Raw genomic sequence first — 22,222 nt, 5'->3', positions numbered from 1 at the left:
AAAGCTTGATTTGCAATCCCATTTTTAAAAATGAGAAAGTTCATTCTCCCCTTTAATGTGGAGTGGGTAATAGCTTTTTTTTAAAAAAAACAGGATAGTGAAATTGCTGATGAGATTGTGATAGCAATCAACTATAAAAAGCATCATGTTTTCAGTCCTCATAATTTTAAATATATCTTCAAAATGGCTTATTGTGTGCAACAGATGAAATATTTCTGGAAAGGTGAAATTAGATAAAGTTTGAAAAGTCAGTTCAGTTTGAGGAAACAGGAAACCTGGGCTGTATAGTATAGAAAATGAATTTTCACAGTGTCTTACGAAAGTATTATGACACTGTCCAAAAGTTCACCTAACTAGAAAACATAGTAAACACTGAAGGAAACATTTTTGGGGGTGTATTTGTGTAACTAAAGGGCAAAAAGGTTATATTTGTTGATGTTTAGAAGTAATCCTTTTTGTGTGGTTTTTTTTTTTTTCCTTAGTGCTCTCTTTTGCTTCTGCTTTTTAAAAACAGAAAATGTCTGAAGTTAAGCAGAGGAAGAAAGCCATTTCTTTATCCAAGACCAATGAAGGCTCAGAAAAGGTTGAGAAGCATAGCAATTGCGGGAGGCTGGCAAGTCCCAGGACTAGCAATAATGGGAGTTCCTTTTGGATGGACTCACGGACAAGCTTCAGCATAATTTCCCTTGCTGTTTGCCTGGTGCTGACCTGGTAGGTAACCCTCTAAAGTGGATTTTAATATTTTCTTTTGTATTCTATACTGTATTTGGTCATGGGCAGTATGATTAGTTACATTTGAATATAGTGTTTAGGTTAAGTGACTATAGAAACTCGTTAAAGCTAGAAGGACCAAGAAAAGAATAGCAGTCTCCCCAAGTGTGGAAACATTGGTATACAGTGAGGGATTATAGAAGCTCGATCTGTTCTATCACGTTGAAAGTTTAAAAGGTGCCTTGGTCATGAATTGTAAATACCTGCTTTGGAGAGTACAGCTAACTGAAGAGCAACTTAGTCTGACACTAAGTACAACAGGGCTCATTTGGCAGGTAATAAATAATTCAACAGTAGAAGTGAAGTAGAGTTTTCTGTAAATAATTTGCTCAGCAGTGTGGTACATTGTTCATCAGGTGGAGTCTTCAAGTAAAGGTCAAATATCTTTGTAAAAGATGTTTTAGAATATCTTAGCAGCATCGGCACCTTAGTTCCATCAGAAACCTAGCTGCATGCAGAAATAATATGATCAAATTCTCAGAACTCTGGTGCAAGAAATTAGTCCAGGTTATTACACTCTAGATGTCAATCTGAAAATTAAGGTAAAACTTGTTGTTATGTTAAAATCACCCAGATCTCATTATCCAAATCTTTGAGAAACAGAATGACAGAGAATAAAATGATTAGTGATGCTTCTGCTTACTGTTTTATGTGTATCTGTTTATGTCTGGCTTGCATTTATCTATCTATAGCTAGCATTTTAGCTTTTACTGCCCAGCTTAATCTGTATAGAGTATTGTAGATTTTTTTGAAACTCGTAGTTGCTATTCAATATACTAATAAATATCAATTTATGAAAGCACAAGTATTTTAAATAAACTTTGTTCTAGATAAAATTGTTTTTACTACTGAGAGGACCCCTGCATAGTCTACAATAAACCTTGTTTTGGGATTAATAAACATCCAGAAAAATTCGAGGTTTTTTGCTTTGTTGTCTCCTTTCCTTTTTAACTGGGCAAAGTGCTTACAGTTCAGAAAGCTCCCAAGTTCGCAGTAAATGAGTCTGGAACGTATATAAAGTACAGGATTGAGATCTTTACTGTCTTGTTCAAAGCTAGCATTGTAGATAGCAGTAGATAATACAAGGTTTGCCCCAACGCACCATATGGTCTTGGATGGTTACAATTAAACAACATCAGAGTTCACCAGCCTTTCTAAGTCCAAGGCTTCTATGCATGATTTTGTGATGCTTTGCAAGAAAGTCCAAATTATTTTTTTATTTCCACTGGTTAAATAATATTATCAATAAGGTAAGATCATGAGGCAACGCATTACGAGCATGCAATGGCCTCCCTCTGTCAGCAGTCTTATCAGATATTTTTTCCTGTTTGAGTGGCATACAATGTAAAAACAAACCACATCTACGGATGTTTCCTTATTTTTCTAGCTCTGTTGGAAGATAACTCCAGTATGAAGACAGATCAACTTCATTTTTTTTTTCCTCTCTCCTGTATTGATCTAGCAAATTCTGTGAACACAAATCCCTGTGGTAACAGATTGCTGTGAATCAGGTCCTGGAACACTTAATATATGCTAATTATATATATGTAGGTGCTAATTATATTTATTATTTATTCCAATTTGCAGGTTCTTATTTCAGCAATCGGGTCAATTTGCTGATATGGAAAAAAAGTACAACTTCTTACAGCAAGAAGCTGAAAAATTCCTGGATGTGGAAAATAAAGTTAACTTAATTTCTGAAAAGGTAATCATTAACATCTTAATTGAATAATCTCTGCTGAACATTTGCTGTTGTTTTACTTTGTTGTCATTGAGTTAAGACTGCTTTAAAATAAATTTTCATAATGTGTTCTACTTGCCTGTGAATTGGCCTTTTGGAGAATATTTCATGTGACTAAACGTGTCAATCCATACCATTGTTCCAGTATGTGAATACAGTGGCTGTATCGCAGTATTTTTTAGACACTAAACTATTTTTAAAAACTTACATTTATGCACATACTACTTTCTACCAGCACTGTTCTGTGCATAATTCTAATATACATTTGAATAAAATTTACAGGCATTTTTATGTGTAGACCTGTTCTAACAATATGAAGACATAATGAAGTGATAGTAATATTTTTCCATTGCTATTTTATCTTCTTATCTATGTATGACACTATCAAGTAGAAAACATGGGCTGGCTGCCAAATTATCCCCTATATCTTACAGATAGCAATGGGAGTACAGCATGGCTTATGCCAGTTTTAGCACTGATCTAATGATGATATCATTTATATGTGATGTAACTTGGATATTTATATACTACACTTCAGATTGCAAAATGTTGCATGGGAATTACATAGTGTGATATATTTTACAAAAAAAAAACCCAAAACCACCATGGAAAATAAGGGATTGACAACAAAGAAAATGGCATGTATTCTACGAATTTCAACAACACACCCTTTTCTGTGACTTCTTCGTGCTAGATTAATCAACAATATTTTAAAGATGGAATATGAAAGCAAATCACTTAGGAGCTTTGTAACAAGTAAAGTGGCTTCTAAGGGATTTTATTTTCTGTTAAATAAATGCAAATGGTTTTATGTTCTTACTTTCATGAAGTAGACATGGACATTGTTTTGTGTTACAAATGCAGCTTGAATCTTCTGAAAGCATCCTACAAGGAGCTGCCTGGTCCCTCTCTGTGATGACTGAGTTTGAGCAGCAAATATCTTCTCTTCATAACATCATAAATGGTATTCAGAACAATGAACAAACTCTGTCTGTAAAGATGCAGAACATTAATGAGAAGTTCCAAAATGTTACAAATTCCTGGAGAAGAAGCTTGGATGAAATGAACACAAACACTAGTGGTTTAAAATCTGAAGCAAAGTTCATACATACAGAAGTTACTTCCCAAATTAATGAAGCTGACCAAAGACTTAAATCCCTTTCAGAAAGAGTCAGAGATTTGGAAGACAGTACAGCCAGAAATATGAAAACGCTAAAAAGGCAAGAAGATGATGAATTCTCTAGAGTTGAACAAAAGTTGGACTCGCATGCAAAGGCAGTTGAAAAGCTAGATGAAGAACAGAATAGTCTGGTAGCCAAGGACACAGACCTGAATCAGAAACTTGCAAACTATGAACCTAAAATTGAGGAGTGCAAGACCCATTTGCCAACAATTGAAAATGCTATTCACTCTATCCTTAGATTCTCAAGTGAATTACTGAGTATGGAGAAAAAGATAGAGGACTTGACAACACAGCTATATACAGTGGAAAATGATATGTTGAGAACTGTTTCTGATACAATGGCGATGCAAGAGGTTCTTGAAGGCATACAGTACAATGCCAGCATTTTGAAAGCACAAAACGAAATTGTTTTAGAAGTAGTGCATGACATAAAAGTATCTTCAAAAGCAAAAGAAATAACTTTAGAAAGCTATGACTTAGAACATGGCCAGAATGGGGATAAGTGAATTTGGACTTTGGGTTTTCATTGATGAAAGAACATTTTAATTACAAATAATGTGACTCCAATGTATGTTAAGGATAGCTGAAATACTGTCGTTAATTTAAATAGCTGTTGGATCAGACTGAAAGGCAAACTTACAATAAAGAGGCTAGAGAGCAAGAAATATTGTGTTGAAGGAAGAAAGGAGTATTTTCTTAAATTAAGGATTAGTTTCAGCTTATTTATTAAAAGTTCATTTTTACTCAAACAGAACTTGAAGAACTTGAATATTTAGATTTAAGGAAAAAAAGTCAAAACTGGAGACAAGATTGCAATTTATATTTAGTTTTCATTACTTAGTTTTTTATATTGTTACTTTTTGTATTATATATGTAACACAATGAGCAATTAAATTCTTACCTCTAGGCAGATATACATGTATCTTGCTTTTAATGTATCATATACCATAATGTTTTTGTGCTTACAGTACAGACTTTTCAATGTTGGAGTTGTTACTGGGATCTATCTATTTTACTACATGCAGGAAAGCACCAAGTACACTTTTAACAGCTGAAGCCTAGATACAACCGCATTACAGAAAACACTGGTGAAGCACCCCTTACCGGGAACCTTGTCTTGTACAGGGGGTTACATAGCAGCTGGTGTTACCTTTGATTTCTTTGACCCCAGGCAAATAGCTGCCTTAGACCTCATTTCAAGGCTTTGCAAACTGCCTAAAGTCACTGGCATAGCTTTGGTCAGCTGTTGAACTTCAATAGACTGAAGCCTTTCCATCATCCAATTTGCAAGTTTGGTGTGATCAGTCACTGTATTAGCTTGGGGTTTTGTGGGCTGGTTTGTTTTGGTGCTGTTAGAAACCAGTTTTAACCTTTTCTTCTGTAGAATGTACTCTTGTTAGGCATTATATGATGTGCCTGGTGTTGCTTTGCATTTCAAAGGGGTGGGGAAAAAAAAAACAAACCACAACTTACCAGTGTCACTGACAGGGCTTCCCAAAGTTTGGTGAACCAAGAGCTGCAAAAGCAATTAATGAAATCCATGGAGTTATGTATGTGAGGGTAGGGAATATCTAATTTATCCATAAGTCTACTTACACAGGACATAGTAGTACCTAATAGGCCTGACTGATAGCTGTTCATTGAAATATGGATCTCAGGACCACCATAAATTTGTGTCTACATACTTACATCTTGATAATTAAACTCAGGAAAGGAGGTTGCTTAGTAGGCAGCATGAATGCACAACATTTGACTTACATTCATTTAAGCCAGATTGAACAAAACCAGAATAATTTAACTTACCTAGAATTCTACTGAAATCTCTGCTGAACAGTTAATGCTGCTCCTTCAAGAGACTATTAAACCAGCATTTCTTAATGTTATCAAGTCTCTCAGTTTCATGTATTTATTACTTATGCCTGTAAACAGATACAAATCTATACGTATTCAGTAAAAATGTAGTGGATTGCCCTGTCCTGGTGCATAATCAAATTAAAAATAAACTCTTCCAGAAAGGGTATGGAATAAATACTTCAATGTTCCCTTAATACTATTCCATATAGAAATGTTTTTTAAATACTTTTCACAAGTGTAGTCCAGTGTGTTTCTGCTCCATATATTTTGGGGGAAGGCTGACTAAATTACCAGTGGCATGCTCCTCAATTTAATGTCTTTCATCAGCCTTAACACTACTGAAAGCTGCACATACACAAGCTTGAACAGAAAAGCCCTCAACCCTTAGAGGACAGTAACTAAGAAACCAGCACAACTCTCCACAACCTAAATTGTGGTATTTTGTTTTCTAGCCAACAGTTCTGTGCTAGTGAAGAATAACCAACACTATCAAAAAGTTTAAAAAAGTTGTTTCTTTGGTGTTATTTTTACTACTAGTGTCAAGAAAGTGTCAAGAAAGGGATTAGTATGAAACTAATTACAGCCTCTCAGCATGTGTTCTAGCTTGTCCGTTTGGTGGGTTTTTTTCTCTCCAAGTTCTACACTGACTTATTAGGGATTGAACAGGATAGTATCACTCAAATCTTTGCCTTTCTTCCTCTCAAATTTGAAAACCAAGAACCAATCCTTAAAAAGTGAACTAGCAAATTCAGCCAAAAATCCAACAGTAGCACAAGTGTTTGCTCATTAACGTAGCTTTTATGGAGGCAGGCTGTTTAAGTAATGTTTTTCTGTGAAGTATTTTGGCTATTTAAACAAAAGGGAACCAATCCCTACTTTCTTTGGCTTTTTCTTCTGTGAGTGCCATGTTCAAAATACATATTATGATTACCAAAATAAAAACCCAGCAGTTAATTATAGTCCATAATTTTTGGATAAGAGAATTTTAAAGTAGGCATCTTTCTAAAAATGCTTCTGACCATCCTTCTACAGGTGTCTTTCTGGATCACATGGGTTATAGGCTTAACACAAAAACTTCTGTACATCAGAAGATTCCATTTGATGACTTGTGTTTTCACTAGTAATTTTTGTTCCTGTAATTTTTGATGTAATAGACAAAGTAGTAAGATTTGAATTTATGTATACTGAAAGGAAAAAAAATTAAATTTTTGGTTGTGTTGCAACAGAATTTTATTTCCTAAAGACAGGGTTTGCGCTCAGTTTCAATATCAGAATAGTAAGATATTTCATTAGAGTATAGCTTTAATTTTTATGTGAGTTGTTAAACTAGAAATCTTGTCAAATATTTTTATTTTTATCCCTCTAGTGTGAAAAGACTTGGGACTTGATGGAACAGCTAGAAGATCTTCAAGTAATTTCTCACATTAAACATCTGCAGGAAGATATTTATACAATGAAAACACGGTCTAGCAGCATAATTAAAACACAAGAACAACTGCAGAAGAATTTAACAACCCTTTTTCATGCTGTTTCAAGTGTTGAACAGACTGCAGCTTCTGTAGCAAAAAATGTAACTTTAACCATTGTGACAGTGAAAACTGACATAAGGCGCATTTCAGGCCTGGTCTCGGATATGACTGCACTGACAGATTCTTTGCAAACATTGGAAGATAAAGTCGAAAAAGGTGAAAAGAAGACAGTAAAAAATATAGGTGACTTGCTAACCAGTAGCATCGACCGCAGTACAAAACTACAAAGCTCAGCATCCAGTAACGCAAGAAAAATTGAGCAAATTAAAACGGCATTATCTGAGTTAAGGAGCGATTTTAACAAGCATTCGGATAGACTTTTGAATCTTGAAGGTGACAGAGCAAAAGTTCTGAAGACAGTTACATTTGCAAATGATTTAAAACCCAAGATGTACAAACTTAAAAAGGATTTTGCCATCTTGGAGCCATTAATAAATGACCTAACACTGAGAATAGGAAGATTAGTGGAGGATGTATTACGACGGGAGAAGGAAATTGCTTTACTCAATGAGAAACTGGCCAATCTAACGAGTTCAAACTGAGATCAAAGATATGAAATAACCAAGATTTCAGACGTGAATTGATCACTGTGAATTGCCTCTGCCTAAAGAATTGTAGTGTTTGAGTGTGAACTCCATCACGTGTAGTACTAAGACAGTATTTACAGGCTTCATTTAGAAGCACACCAAAACTTAACTAGAGATTTGTCCTCTTCATTTGAAAAGGACAGAAAAAAGTAATCATCATTTCAAGGGACAAGCTATAATGTGAGCAAAAAAAGGTGTGTCTCTGCATGTATTTGTCCTTCAAGGATGACAGATGCTATATTTAATAAATTGCTTGTTTTGTAGAATAAAACAGTGTTAAAGCATAGAACATTGTTTTTACCTTTAAAGTTTGCTTTCATGAAGAAAGCAGGACCCGAGACTGACAGATCTTCACCTTTCCTTTCCTGCTCCCAAGGACCAAATAAAATTGTCGTTTCCAGAGTTAAACAAGAGTTAGTCAAACTGCAGTACCAATTTAGTATTTGTCTCAATATATTCACTCTATGATTTTTGTAAACTGTAATACTTTCCTTTTTTTAAAATACTATTTAAAGAGGTAAATGCAGTGAAACTATGTCCAGAAATATTGCTGATGCCTTGCAAAAATGTTTGTGACACATCAAAAAGGAATAACTTCTGTAAGGTTTTGTGTGAGGCTTTATAATTTTAAATCATGATTACTGTGCCACACTGTTACATCTTTCAAAGACAGAACTCTATGTGGGGACAATGCTTTGGAAGACCTACTAATTGCTTTCTCCCAGTGCCACAGTATTTGTTAAGGAATTCTAACAGCGTTACTCATTCATTATTTCTTAGCCTGTAAAATACTACAGTGAGCAACGGAATTTGCAAAGAGAAGCTACTGAGGTCCCAAAAGGTTAGGGTGATACAAGCCACTGGCAGTATTTTTGTGGTGAAGAGCAGGAGTTTAAGAGATCTGAGACATTTGAAAGTGCAGTAGCTGGTAGACTGAAGTAAGAAGGTAATGGGGATGAGTTTCGCAGAGGAAAGGGGGAAGAGTGCATTAAATAGGAATAAAAATTACTATAAAAGCCAATCAGGAGAGAAAGCAAGCAATTCAGAAAATCCCTAAAATGAAACTATATCAAGAAGTATAAGGATACAGTAAGGCCTTTATAACTTCTCAGTTAACTGGTCATACCTGAGCATCCTGCAGCTACGAGACTCTTGATTGTGTGGAAGATACAACCACTCCTCTCCCTCGCTATTCTCATCCTCATTCACCATTCCATTACCTTCTGGCCTGCTTCATGTTGCTGGTCTTCTGTACCTTGCTTGCTTCATTGCCCTCAGTCAGCCTTCAAATGCTTCATTTCATCAGGTTTTCCTCTTTTTGGTATAGATCCATTCCTACCTCCTGATTTTCACCTCTTTCCAGTCCACCTGACAGACCACAAGACTAAACCTGTCAAAAGACAAGTTTTCCTAGAAACCATCCACAGAGGCTATTGACCAACCAGTGCCCCTTTGCTCTTTCACACAATTCTTAATGCAAGCCCCTGAAAATAACCAAATGGCATTTGAAAGACAGAAAAATTAAACAATATCCAGAATGATCAGCCATTTTGTTTTCAACTTTATGAATGAATCATTTATGGTCAGTAGCCAGTAAAAATCTGGAGAGGCAGAACTGGAGAACCAGCGAAGCACTACCTACACAAGTGAAGTGGAAGATAGCTCCAGCTGCACAGGTCATTGAAGCCTTGACACAGCAAAGAGGTCTTTCTGGATGAAAAGAGCACACTCTCACTTTGGAACAGTAACCAGAAAATAAGCTAGGATAAACAACTGGTGATTTCGCTTTCAACCCCCAAATAACTAACCTCCAAATCTTAGAACACATCTACCAATGAAAAGCTGAGTATACAGTCCTGTTCATGGTCTCCATGGGAAGTCAAGTATGCAAAAAATGTTATAGAACCATTCATTTCACTTCATCTATAGACGCATGCAGACCACCCACCCTTCCTTCCCAGCAAGAGCAGGTCCAAAGCATTATCATCCTTTCAGAAACTTTGTTGCTACAAGCAAGAGAGAAAAAGTTTAAGTCACAGAGATAAAGTTTACTTGGAGAAAAAAAGATTAAAAAAATATGGGTCTGAAGTTTACACACCCACTGTATTGTCCTCAGAAGTAAAGTAAGCGATCAGTAGTTCTCCCATGATCTGCACAGGTATTACAAATCTTCATTCGCCCTTCAAGTGCACACCTCCACTGTACTAAAGAATTAAATAAAAGTTTTAGCGTAGCTTTGTAATTACACTGGTCTAAGACAGAGGGAAAGCTCTTTCTGTGGTGGAAAAGATGAGGCAGAGCGCGAGGTATTTTTCATAAATTTAAAGCAGACTATTAACCTCGCCTCCTTGGTTTAGTACTGTCAGTGGTGGGGAAAGTATCAGCTCTGTAAAACTACAATCCTTACTTAGTTAATTTCTAGGGGCACTCAATGATACACTCTACAACTTTATTAAGCTATTGAGAGATTCAGGTAATAATGAACATTACAGCTATGCTACTTAAAACATACCATCCCATGTAGCCCAACCTGCAGCAATACTCAGGACATCTTTGCTTTTAATGTAGTATGCAGGTATAGAGCTGGCCAATTATATTCTTGCCAGCAGCTCACAAGGAAAAACAAAAAAAACCCACCAAAACAACAGCAAAAACATTAAGTGATCAATGCTGAAAAATGACATGAGCACAGTAACCCCAACACATTAAAATCTACTTTTAGATACCAGAACATCAGCCTAGCCAAGAAGCTTCTGCTACCAACATCCTTCTCCCATATCACTCGGAGTTACAAAAAAATCGTATTCTGTAACGAGGCCATGTAGCTACTAAGCTCAGCTATCCACGGTACTCGTATTTGCTATAAAAAAGCATGATGTTTATTGTTTTCACTGTGAACTACATCATTTCTATGTAGAAATGTGAATGAATTACAACTATTTGTATTATTACAGCCCATTTCAAAATGATATGCAACAAACATTTCAGCAAGTATTGGCACGTTTGATCTACAGTACAACCTGATACAAACAGGATGTGAATGGAGTAGTTACTCCAAATTTACATAGGCAGTATGCTTTAAGCCAGAAAGCTGATCTCGGCTTCAGTAATAGCAAGGAAGGATGTTTTCTCCTTCATAAAACAATGTACACAAGCAGCAGATACATAACCCATGTTTTACAAAGCACTTTGGGGTTTAGTGACCGGTCAGGAGTTATCCAAGTTCAAAACCTTTTTGATACAGGCCTTTTCTGGCAATGAAAGCACAAGTCCATCAAAAGAACTGCCGCTCCCCTGCACCATCTTCTTGACTTTGGGCAAACGTACCACACACAGTAACAAACGTGACCTTTTAAACGTGACCTTTTAAACGTGACATTTTAATACTACAGTTTTTCCCCTGAAGCTTATTTAAAGTATCAGTGGGTGACACTTTAAGCAATAGCATTTTATCTGTTAAACCCCTTTACCTCAAGCATCCAAACAAGCCTATGGCTGAATGTCAATGAAGTCCACAGCTGCAAGGCAATTCTCTCCCCTCTCTCTCGGTTTCCACTGAAACACAACACTAGAAGCAGCACGAACTGCATTTCCTCTCAGTTACAGAAAAACATGGCAACAGCTAGCTGCCCTTGTCGCCTTATCTCAGATTTACCTTCATAAAATTATCTGAGCATCTTTTTTAAGATAGCTTCAGATCTACCCTTGAGCAATGAGAAAATGGATTTAAGATTCTCTTATTACCGCACATATTTAAAATGGCTGCACAAAGGTGACCCAATTCTGGAGAAAAAAAATGCACAATTTTGCTCCACATAGAATGACAAGAAACTGTCTTCAGAAATGTAGCTTATTGCTGGATTACTTGACAATCAGAGTACCTCACTGCAGGAGCCAAGTTGGTCTCTTCTGCCAGCCTTAAAATTTGACAAAAATGTTTCACTTTCCCAGGATTAGAAGGAACTTGAGATGTTTTCCAGCAAACAAAGAAAAGTCTCCTGAGTTAAAACATGCTTTTAAAGAAACTATGATATTCAGTACACAAAAGTGATACTGTTTTTTTTCTAGCAAGTTGAACCACATACAAAAGTTAACTTCAAAAGCTGATTTAACATCAATGGTCCTGATACAAGATCAAGTCACAGTTAATGCTTTTCTCCAAGGAAGCTCTTAGGAGCATTTAATGATTCAGAGCTTCCCACTCACAATGGGGCAACAAGATGTACGTACTTATATCATGAATATATGTAATTCAACAGCAAAGTACTTGTACAAGCATTTTATTTAGACTTAGGGAATTTGACTTTGTTGTATAATGCAGTTAGATACCAACTACTCTAAGAATGTGTTTACTGTCACGGCGACAGGGAAATTGAGCAGTTTTAGAGTTTAGTCCACATTTTGAAAGGCAGCGATTCAACATATGGCCCAGCTTGCTTGTTGAGCATAACCATCCAAAATCTTGGAAGTTGGAGGGTTTTCCCAGGGGACAAGAAGCTCAATTTATATAAAATGGTAGCAGGAATCCTGGACTCCAGTCAGATGCAGCGATCAGCATATTTATGCTACGCCAATGGTGCCTGCTTTAATTGTTCTTTTGACTCTGAAGGACGCAAGTAAAGAGGAGGGGGCAGTACAACACCCCGGAATCCCGAGCCAAGTTCAGTAATCATCAGCTCACAAGCTGAAAGACAGCATATCCAAACAGTTCTGCACAAAAGACACTTAACGCTCCAGCTCTACTAAGCGAACACAGCAGTATCGGATACGGTGAACCCTTTATATACTATTAGGCATTTTCTGAATTTTTCTCAATATGGTTATAACTGTGGGTTCTTGAACGGGCAAAACACAGAAGGCAGCACGCCCATCTTTCTGTAAAAGACTGGAAAAAACAAATTCATTGCCTTAACAAAACACTGAGTGAGTGTCTCCACTTGCATGACTAGGAGCCTAAATTTCTTCATATCAAGTCCAAACAAAATTGGTATGGCTTCTTGCACTGCAGAAGTGCACAGTTCAACTAAAACTCAGCATTAAACTAATTCAGGGGACAAAAAAAAAAAAAACAAACATAAACAAACCCCCAAAACATGCACAACAAAAAAATCAAGCTTCAGGAGTACTAAGTGCAGGGAAAAGCTGGTGAGTTGTCAAACTCTACATTAACAGGCAAGCCATTTATATGTTACTGTAAAGCTGTAGTAAGCTTTTAGTGGTCAGACATCTTTTGAGAATCTTTATTAACATCAGCTTTTCTTTTGTTAAGGTAGCAGCTACTGCTTAATTCCACAGTACAACCAAAAGGACCAAGTTCTTTGGTGTGGTTCAAAGCCAACAGAAGCAGAAGTCAGTCAAGCGAGCATAAGTTAGTTATGTTGGGATGACCACCCCAAAGGAGAAACAACTCTATTATGTGCAAGGTTCCTTTGCTCTCTCTGGAGAACACTGCCATGAAGACCAGGGTACCCTATCCGACTGTAGTCTCATCTCCATCATTCTGGAGTTCAGCTACTCTACGGTAACAGCTTATTATGGGCAAACAGAACAGTGGACTCAAGCGCACAGAACTGCACTTAGTTTCTGCAGTCCTGCAAGGACAGGTTCCCAGCACTTGTCTGGAAACAGTGAAAGTTTTTGTTTGTTTTTTACAATTGTTTCATGATTCTCTAGTTCCTAAAGTGTAGAATAGGTTAATTTTTTTTTTGTAGGGGGAGAGTATTTGAGGTATTTGCTGCTATGAAATGAAACTTACATATGCAGTAGTAAACAGACATTAAGCACTCTGTTTCTCATTTATTTCAGGCAATGACTGGTAGAATTTAAACCCTCATGTGGGATGAGGGCACAGCCAATAACATCATATAGAGTTTGTTTTCTACATAGTCAAATATATAAAAGTTTCGTGAAACTCATCACTGGGACAGCCAGCACAGTCAGTCCATGAGCTGTCTATTCAGTTAGACCAAGCTTCTTCTTCAGAGATTCTGGCATTTCAGGTGGAGGTGGACGAGGAAGTCTGAAATAGACCTTCACAGAATCGTAGATGAACCACTGTAGTGCAGTCAGGGTACCAATCATAATGATACGAGCAAACAGACCTTTCCATACGCCTGTAGAGCAAAACATAAAGCACAAGTAGCATAAGCCAGGAAAAAAAGAAATCCCTCCCCCCAAAACATGACAAATACTTGATCCAAAATACATGAAAGTAAGGGTGTACCTCTGAATCCAAGTCTTACAAGAACCTGTGAAGCAGAACTGCCCTTTTCTTTGTTCAACACAGACACCACCGAGTCAGCAGGATGAGAAACAATTGCACAGAACACACCAGCTGAAAGAATAATTTGACATTAGTTCTGTACCATTACTGTGTATGCTAAGTACAGCCAGCTGAAACCACACCCTCTAATAAATTGCACAGAAGTTATGTGACTATTAGAAAACACTTCGGTTCTGCTCTTGCAGCATCTCTTCTGCTAAAATACTCCTGAGTCTTTGGATATTGAAAATCCCCCTTCCATCCAAATTTCTCTCCTCTTCCTTCAACCTTCCCCAGCCTAGCAAAGATGCAATTTTTTCCATTTACATCAGCTGCAGTTTCTAGACTTGGACATTAACATTGGTAATACATAGGAACAATTAAGAGTATTGTCCTACTACAGACCCATTTTCCACTTGCAGATTGAATATAGTGTTTTTCCTCCTGCACATTTTAAAATTACAAGTAAATTCTCTCACTCCAGTGACATCTGTTTGATATTCTGAAAACGAACAGGCTTCTAGACTCGTGGTAGGCCATTAATGAAGCGTAAGACTTAAAAATTCCTTACCAATATAGCCTGCAATAAATGTGACTACCAGCTGTTCTGCTTTTGTACATTCACTTCGTGGCTTAGGAACGACGTATTTGTAGAGAGCTTCAACAGTACGCTCAAAGCAGGCAAATTTCATCATGGTGTATGGAATCTGTCTCATCCATAGTGGAGCAACACCTTTATAGAAACTTAACCAGAAAAGAGACAAACTCAGTTTCATTTTCTCCAGTATTTATGGTACATTCCTAACTTGAAAAAAATTAAGTTAGCTTATTGTTCCTATCAAGAATACAACTTCTAAATATGGACACTTAAGCCTTACAGTGCCCGAACACCTACAGAACAGAAATTTAAGTGTTATTAGTTCCCAAGTACTAACTCAAAACAGCAACACAAATTAGAATCTCCCTGATCCCTATGCTGCACAGCTGTTTTTGTAGTCGCTTTTCAACGCATTGCCGTAATGCCGCACTGACACTGCGAGTGCAGTAAGGCTCATGTCTGCATACCAGCCAAGTCCCGATAGTGATAAATGACTTGTATATTTACAGCCACTTCTATCAGAACAGAAAGCTAACATGCAGTTATATTACTCTTACATGCCAATGACTCAAGCATCTTTGACTGTACAACCAAAAAGTTGCTAAGTATCTCTGACTGGAACTGCTAGAAACTGAAGTTATCCAGCAGAACTCAGCACAAAGATACTCACAAAGATGGATCTAAGGAGCATGTGGAACTAACACCCAGTTCAGCACAGAGTCCCTGAAGTACATTAAGTTGTCATCTTGAAATACAAAGACCAGGAAGTACTATAAGCTAAAGCCACAATTCGTTTTAGCAACAGTTCTGCATTAGGAAAAAAAACTACTCGACATCAAGAACCTGAATAAAAATAAAAATTAAAATCAAGAGATACTTACGCCCAGATGCCTTCTTCTCCAAACATTTTAGGTACAGCCTGACGCAGAGTGTTAGCATATCCAGGCTGCGTCTGAATACGAACTTTAGCAGCTTCCATTGGAGCCAGAGCAATGTCAGCAAAAAACTCCGCACTGGCAGATGCAGCTAAATATAGCGAAGTACGCCACAAATACGCATTTTCCTAAAGTGAATTTGAACACATTTTCATTAATAAATCGTGCTTTTGTGATTTCTCTGCATTACTAATACTATTATGTTGCAGATATATAGCCTCATGTAAACCACTTAAGGCTTACCTCTCCCAGCATGTTGCCATATAGGATTTTGAAAACTTCATAGAAACCAAATTTACAAAGCCCCTGCATGGAATATCCAATAAAGGTTGGAGCCCATCCCTTAGCCAAGCCACGAACGCCATCTTCTTTGACTGTCACTGAAAATCCATTGAAGATGCTCTTGTACTTTTGTGGGTCAACCTAAACAAAATAGGCAGTTAATTGCTTGATTTTTTTTTTTCTCACATCCTCATCTGAAATATAAAATTCTTAAATTCCTCATACAGCTGGCTTCCTAAAGTTCCCTGGATGGACGATGTACTCACCACAAGGTTATACTAATGTGACTATAATGGCTGCTTGCTAGTCTCAAACCCTAACTTATTTTAACAGCCAGTATGTTCCTCAATACACAGGAACCATCAAACTGTCTGAATTTTGCTGTACATTCATCCTCCAAACCAACCATGTGACTTTCTGCAACAAGATTTACTGAAATCACTATTCTAACACTGTCAGTACTGGTATAATTTTGTTTAGATCCCATTCTTTAAAAATTTGATAGCTTCTGTCAGCAATCTCATCCACTCTACACGTCACACCTATGTACACCCACTGTCTCCACAAACCAAGCCTGATGATTCACCTGATTCTTAATCAGAAAAGGTTATTTGTCCACTCTTAGTCTGATCCCTCCACATAGTGAGACTAAGACAGATGGAGCAAAGCAGATCAAAGAGTACTCAAGAACTTCTACACCTGTACTTTTGACTTCACAGTAAAAGCTACATACAAATTATTTTCTGCACACAAAACTTTGAGTGAGATTTCATTAATAGCATATCGGAAATTTAAAAAAAAAAGACCAACTTGAATAATTTTTTCATGTAAACCATTTAACAGAAATTCTTAAACAGGTCATTCTGACAAATTTTAAGTCACATCACACTGACTTTTCATATTTGACATCATCCAACATTTCCTCAGAGGGTAAGAAGGAAGATACCTAATTTGAAGTCAACCAAAGGTTTCAGAAAGAGCTATGGGACATGCAGCACACCAACCTGCAGTGACACATATTCTGTCTTGCAGTCTGCCAACAACCTACTTGAGAACTAGTTCACCTAAACATGTCAATTTTAAAAGATTCAGAATTTCAGAAAAGTGGATATTTAAATCAGGCACTGTAAAATGAGACTATGTTCATGTCAGAACCGTGCTTAATTATCATCTACGTAAACCGTGACCTCTTCTTAAAAAGACATGAGAGGGCAGACAACAGGTTTTGTCCTGGAGAATCTAGGAAGGATTAGTAACCTGCTCTGCACTGGATCTATAAAGAGATAAATGCTGACAGGTTTTACAAGGTCACACCTGGAATCTTCCTCTTGCACTGGAGGAAGCAGGGGAAGTATCACCACCCTTACACATAAGAAGCCCAGGACTGGTAGCCCAAGACCAAGCAGTTGAAGCCTGGGAAGTACAAGGCCTCACTCCCAGCTGCATATGCAGCACTGTATAGCTCTCAGGCCTTCTGCCCATTAACCCGATTTGCAGTCAGATTAGGAACTCTTCAAGATGCTACATCCTCTTTACCCATGATCAATCTCCTTCTCAGGAAACTCAACCTTAGGCAAGCTACCCATCTTGGATTTTGAAGTCCATAACAAGAGTTTATGCACTTAAGCTACATTTTCAGAAATAAACCACACTCAGCTACAGCTATTCCCTACTAGTAGAAATAGGGAATTCCTACACAGTTAGCCTGGTCTCAATGGAAATTTTGTAGAAAGCAGCATGGTGCTCTCATTTGATGCATCCTGCATTTGTCCGATGTATTACAGAATTACTAATTTAAGACTAGAATTTCAGGTGCTCTGAAGTATGTGAGCAAGCCTCTCTTGTAAAGAATGCTAAATAATTCTGAAGACTATCATGTGCAGTAGTCCTGGTGTGACTAGTAGGTCCAACTAATTCATAGTTCCCTCCTATTTCAGGAGTTCTATCATTACAAAATCACCACTTTTATAATCAGTGTCAGCCTATGTAACAGGGAAGTCATTGACTACTATATTTCCACAAATTTAGACGCGTGCTTTAATTTGTTTCATTCTTGAGGCACAGGTTTGCCTGAATAAATCCATTAGCATGTTTTTATCCATGGCTGTTCACTAGATGATTTTAATGCGGAAGTTGGTATCACAAATTAAGTGCAATGTGACGAGAGTCCTTTCAGTTCAATCAGGAGCCACTTCAAGGAATCCAGCCGCCAGCACCGATGGCCTACCAATACCATATCGAGTTTTACCCATTCTATTCAAAGTGGCATCATTAGAAAGCAGCCAATCCATATGCCATGCATTGATATCCACAATGTTAATGGATCAAATTATATGTGCATGTCACTCCAGGCTTAAAACTGTAGATCTTCAAAACACCAAAAATACTATTTCCTTTCTCCAAAAGCACACGAATAGCGCTAGACAGCCTACCAGCCAGCAAAGAGTAACATTGTGGTGGGTGCCTTTTAGCAAACAGAGCCAGTTAAACGCGCCTTAAATGTAGTACAACATAATTCATCCTGAATGCCTCTGCTTCTCTTGAAAGTGATGTTTTGTTAGTCTCACAGCAGTACACTCCATAAAGCAGCATTCAAGTTTACTCACTTCCTGTCATCCAGAAAAGACTGTGTCCCTACTGTAAACTCTTAATATGCCAGCTACATAGATAAAAAGTTTAAGAAGTGTTTAAGTTAATACAAACCTGCATACGACATTTCACTAAATCCAGAGGTACAACAGCAGTGTGCGTCAGGCCACAACTTAGGACCCCACCAACGCCACAGAGAGCATAAAACTTGAGCGAGCCATATTCACAACTGTATTCTGCAGCAAAAAATAAAGACACACCATGCTTTTACATAAACTCCATGCACTGTTGGACAACGATGTCCTGGGGATAGTTTATGCCTCCAATTCATTAGTAGATTAAATATATCACACTAAACATGCTTTGTCAATGTCACCACATACCAACGTGCAGAACAAACCTGTATTCTGCATTTAACCAGGTCTAGAGGAACCAGTGCTGTATGTGTTGTTCCACAGCTAATAATCCCACCAAGGCCACAAAGCACAAAGAATCTGCCTGAGCCATATGCACAGCTGTATTCTAGTCAATTGAAAAAAATTTACAAATATATGATCAATCATAAATGGTAACAAAGATCAGAAAAGAAATAAAATTTACTGAGTGCTACCTCACTCAGGTACCTCACTTAACACCCCAAAGTATTAAACTGAAATAATTTCCCACGCTGTATTATTCAATTGTAGTGGTATACTCAAAATAATTCCCTTGCTTTAAGTTAGCACCTTTTGGATGATTTGATTCTAAGCCTTCCACATTGAGTTTGTTCCTTTAAAAAAATCAACGGAATAAACAGTTAAGTTTTAACTCACAGCACACTTAAACCATAGAAATTAATCCCAGAAGCTGCTAGTAGAAATTATGACTCAAAGCTGCAACAGTCAACATTTTCTTGTATCAAGGAATTAAGCAAGAACAGTATTTCTCTACTATTCTGGACATAAAGCTTCTTTGGTTAAATATTCTGTGATAGTGCAAATTCTGTATTTAAGTAGAGACCATATAGATCTACGAGAACCCTAACCCTTTCTTTATGCAGACATATTTTTCAGATTCTTTATATAGATTTTTTTTTTTTAGTTTCTTTTAAATACAGAATCTCAGATTTATACAGCTTCTGTTTAATAAAACCGCAGAGTGTTATTAATCATCATATTCAATGTTCAAAACCAAGGTTCATTAAAGAATCTTTCAGATCACATTTAATCAAGGGATACTTCATTTGCACTGTTCCATACAGTACGTGTGTATAAAACCATCCAGTCTTAAAAGAACAAGTTACTAGTTTTCACAAATTCCAACAGAGCAAAGTTACTGGAGCTGAAAACCAAGAATCGGTTTCCCTCTTCCATTTTTGAAGAAGCTACAGAGGGTGTGGTTACGTGCAATGAGAAAACACTCAAGTTCACAATTAACAGTACAAAATAAGCAGAAGGTAGCAGTATAGTTTTACTACTATGCTTAGCATTTTAAATATATAAGCAAGTGCAAAACTAATATACTGAATAAGCATATAGAAAACATTCCTCAGAGTCAAAAGGGATAATCTAGGATTTTTTTGCTATCAGTTCTAGTGGTGTTACTTCAATATAATGGAATAGACATCACAGTGTTACACCAACTCAGTCAGAACTGTCTCCAGAGAAACACTGATGAAAATCGAAAGACAGGAAAACCCCTATCTTATTCAGAGATTCTTTACCCTTTCTTTTTGCTTCTGAAATAAATTCCTTTACGAACATCAAATTATGTTCAAGAGCATCAACAGAGCACCAGTTAACACTAGCAGGCTCATCCAGCTCATAACTTTGCTATTATAAGTAAACTTCTTCCCCAAAGTGTTCCAGCTTTTACATTACATTTTACATTCACATTTCTCACCTTACTCTTCAAAATTAATCACCAAGACCAATAAAAATGTCCTTTTTTTCTTTATTCTAAAGTAACAAATACTGAATCACAGACAGCATATTAAGCTTAAACTTAAAGCCAGAAATCAGTTAACAGTCAGAATAATATATAACCAATGAGAATTTTTTTATTTGACATACTGCTCAAGACTGTAAATATACTGGTCCAGGACTTACACATACCTCTAAAATAGCTTGGTTATGATAGCAGATTTGCAGTCAGCAGTAACATTCTGTTTACAACTTTCCACAAGGGTTAAACAAACACAAGCAAGGCTTTTTATGCAGGTGTAATCAGAGAACAGACTCTGGTTCTCTATTACTGGGCAGCTTTGGTCTGCAGGACAACAGTACTGTGGTAGTTACCACACTGCCCAGATACCCAAAGTGTTCATTCACACTCCCTTTTTCACAAGAATTTACTGTTAGAAGTCATGCTCCTCAAGTGACAGAGAGAAGACACTTGTAGAAGCCACAGAAAAGTAGAGCTTTATGTATCTGCTTTGTTACAATGGTATTCAGACTGAGCTGTCGGCTAGTGTTCAAAAACAGTAATTAAGAAAAGCAAGCCAGTATCAATTAGGCTTGAGCTCTTTACAGGTACCCAAGTTCATAGTGGTATAGCAGTACTAGGACAATTAGCCACAGTAGATCCCAGACTTTCTATTTCAGAAGTAGAGTCAAATTTCCTAAAAAACCGTTGCCTGAAAAGAGAACCTGCTAAACATGTAGTACAGAGGGCAAGAAAGTTACTCTAACACACCTACACACTGACTTAGGACAAACACCCTGAAGCTACCTAAATATAAATAACAGAGTAAACATAGTTTTGTGCTGTATAAGACAGCTACATCATAACTGTTTCATTTTTCTACTTCTGATCTGACACATTAACAAGGACAAACTCCAGCAGCTGATCATAAAACACTTTGTCCCTGAGCTGTGTTATGGTTGATGCCCTGAGCTGAACTCAAAAGATCTTGTGGTTTGTACTGACTTTGTGTGACCTTGTATAAGCTCAGACAGCTTCTGCAACATGTTACTCTCCCAACACAAAGGCCAGAAAACCAACTAGTATGTGAAATAACGAACATGGCAGAAAAGACTACAAAGACTAAAAAACTCTGGTCACCTTTGACTACACCTGCCTACAAACAGGATGAAGATTAAGCATAATGCTTTTAAGAAAACAGTGCACCTAGTGAATGTATTTAGCATACCGAAGAGTGACTTAGGGCTTTAGTTAGCTAGCAACAAGATTACTACACTGAAAGCCAGAAGTACTTTCTCGAAAACTTAATAAAATCCAACACCGAATTCTGTTACACTTTCACATATTACATGAATGTTCATGCAAGAGCGCTAACATACTTCAATAATCATAGTTATTCAGAAGAGGTATCTTTCTGCAAGCACTTCTTACCTCATTTTTTTTAAAATTAAAGCAGATAGATGCTTTTAAATTATTAACAACTTAAAAGAATTAAAATTTTAACTTCTACCTCAGCTATCAGAAGTATCATCAAGGCCTGACCTTTAGAAGTCACAAAAGTGATCAGGAAACATACAGGAAGCACTTCCACTTAAATCTAAAATGCATCACTATCTCAGACACCACAGCTATCTGGTGTATGCCCCACAACTACAAAGCAGGAAAAAAGAAAGAAAAATAAAGAAAAAGAACAGAACAGCTGCAGGCACCTCAAATGTATCTGGATGTGCAAATGTCCAGCTACGAATAAAGGGGGGGGGGGATAAGAGGAAAAGAAAAAAAGGAAGGGAGAGATGGTCTTTCAAATTCATCCAGATTCACGTGCTGCTCCCCCCCATGGAAGAAAGAAGGACAGGCCTCCAGCCTCACTCCCGGATGCTGCAAGCCCAGCACAGCCAGAAAAAGCACTTTCTAATCCCCACGGCGGACTCCATCGGAGGTCTCTGCAATTACTCTGAATTGGAACCTTCCCGCGTCCCTTCCCGGTAC

The 22,222-nt window shown here is 37.3% G+C and overlaps 3 protein-coding genes across 3 annotated transcripts; 2 read left to right on the top strand and 1 right to left on the bottom strand.

Annotated features, from left to right (window-relative positions):
• The first annotated feature begins 517 nt into the window (after positions 1-517).
• On the top strand, positions 518-4,201 carry LOC104157242 (inhibitor of nuclear factor kappa-B kinase-interacting protein-like). Its single transcript, XM_009695843.1, has 3 exons — positions 518-711; positions 2,359-2,476; positions 3,377-4,201. The coding sequence occupies exons 1-3, from the start codon at positions 518-520 to the stop codon at positions 4,199-4,201; spliced, it is 1,137 nt and encodes a 378-aa protein (XP_009694145.1).
• A 2,560-nt stretch (positions 4,202-6,761) lies between these two features.
• Positions 6,762-7,879, top strand: LOC104158249 (inhibitor of nuclear factor kappa-B kinase-interacting protein-like). The gene has a single exon (XM_009695844.1). It carries the CDS (start codon positions 6,937-6,939, stop codon positions 7,618-7,620), a length of 684 nt encoding a protein of 227 aa, XP_009694146.1. The 5' UTR covers positions 6,762-6,936; the 3' UTR covers positions 7,621-7,879.
• Positions 7,880-13,444: 5,565 nt separating this feature from the next.
• On the bottom strand, positions 13,445-18,567 carry SLC25A3 (solute carrier family 25 (mitochondrial carrier; phosphate carrier), member 3; the record flags this gene model as incomplete). The annotated part of the gene is made up of 6 exons (XM_009695845.1): positions 13,445-13,778; positions 13,889-13,999; positions 14,499-14,671; positions 15,407-15,588; positions 15,704-15,883; positions 18,446-18,567. Coding segments are annotated over 6 exons (929 nt in total), but the record flags the coding sequence as incomplete, so codon positions are not given.
• Positions 18,568-22,222: the final 3,655 nt, after the last annotated feature.

This window comes from Cariama cristata, unplaced genomic scaffold, assembly GCF_000690535.1.
Source record: "Cariama cristata isolate BGI_N322 unplaced genomic scaffold, ASM69053v1 scaffold40682, whole genome shotgun sequence".
NCBI classification, from domain to species: Eukaryota; Metazoa; Chordata; class Aves; order Cariamiformes; family Cariamidae; genus Cariama; species Cariama cristata.
The sequence above is the reverse complement of the archived record's forward strand: the minus strand, read 5'-3'. Positions and strand labels throughout refer to the sequence as shown.

Bases quoted from the DNA above. Each gene is read 5' to 3' on its own strand.
- LOC104157242 (XM_009695843.1), top strand. From the start codon at position 518: ATGTCTGAAGTTAAGCAGAGGAAGAAAGCCATTTCTTTATCCAAGACC. The intron at 712-2,358 runs GTAGGTAACCCT...TCCAATTTGCAG, and splicing joins GTTTGCCTGGTGCTGACCTG to GTTCTTATTTCAGCAATCGG. The intron at 2,477-3,376 runs GTAATCATTAAC...TTACAAATGCAG, and splicing joins TTAACTTAATTTCTGAAAAG to CTTGAATCTTCTGAAAGCAT.
- LOC104158249 (XM_009695844.1), top strand. From the start codon at position 6,937: ATGGAACAGCTAGAAGATCTTCAAGTAATTTCTCACATTAAACATCTG.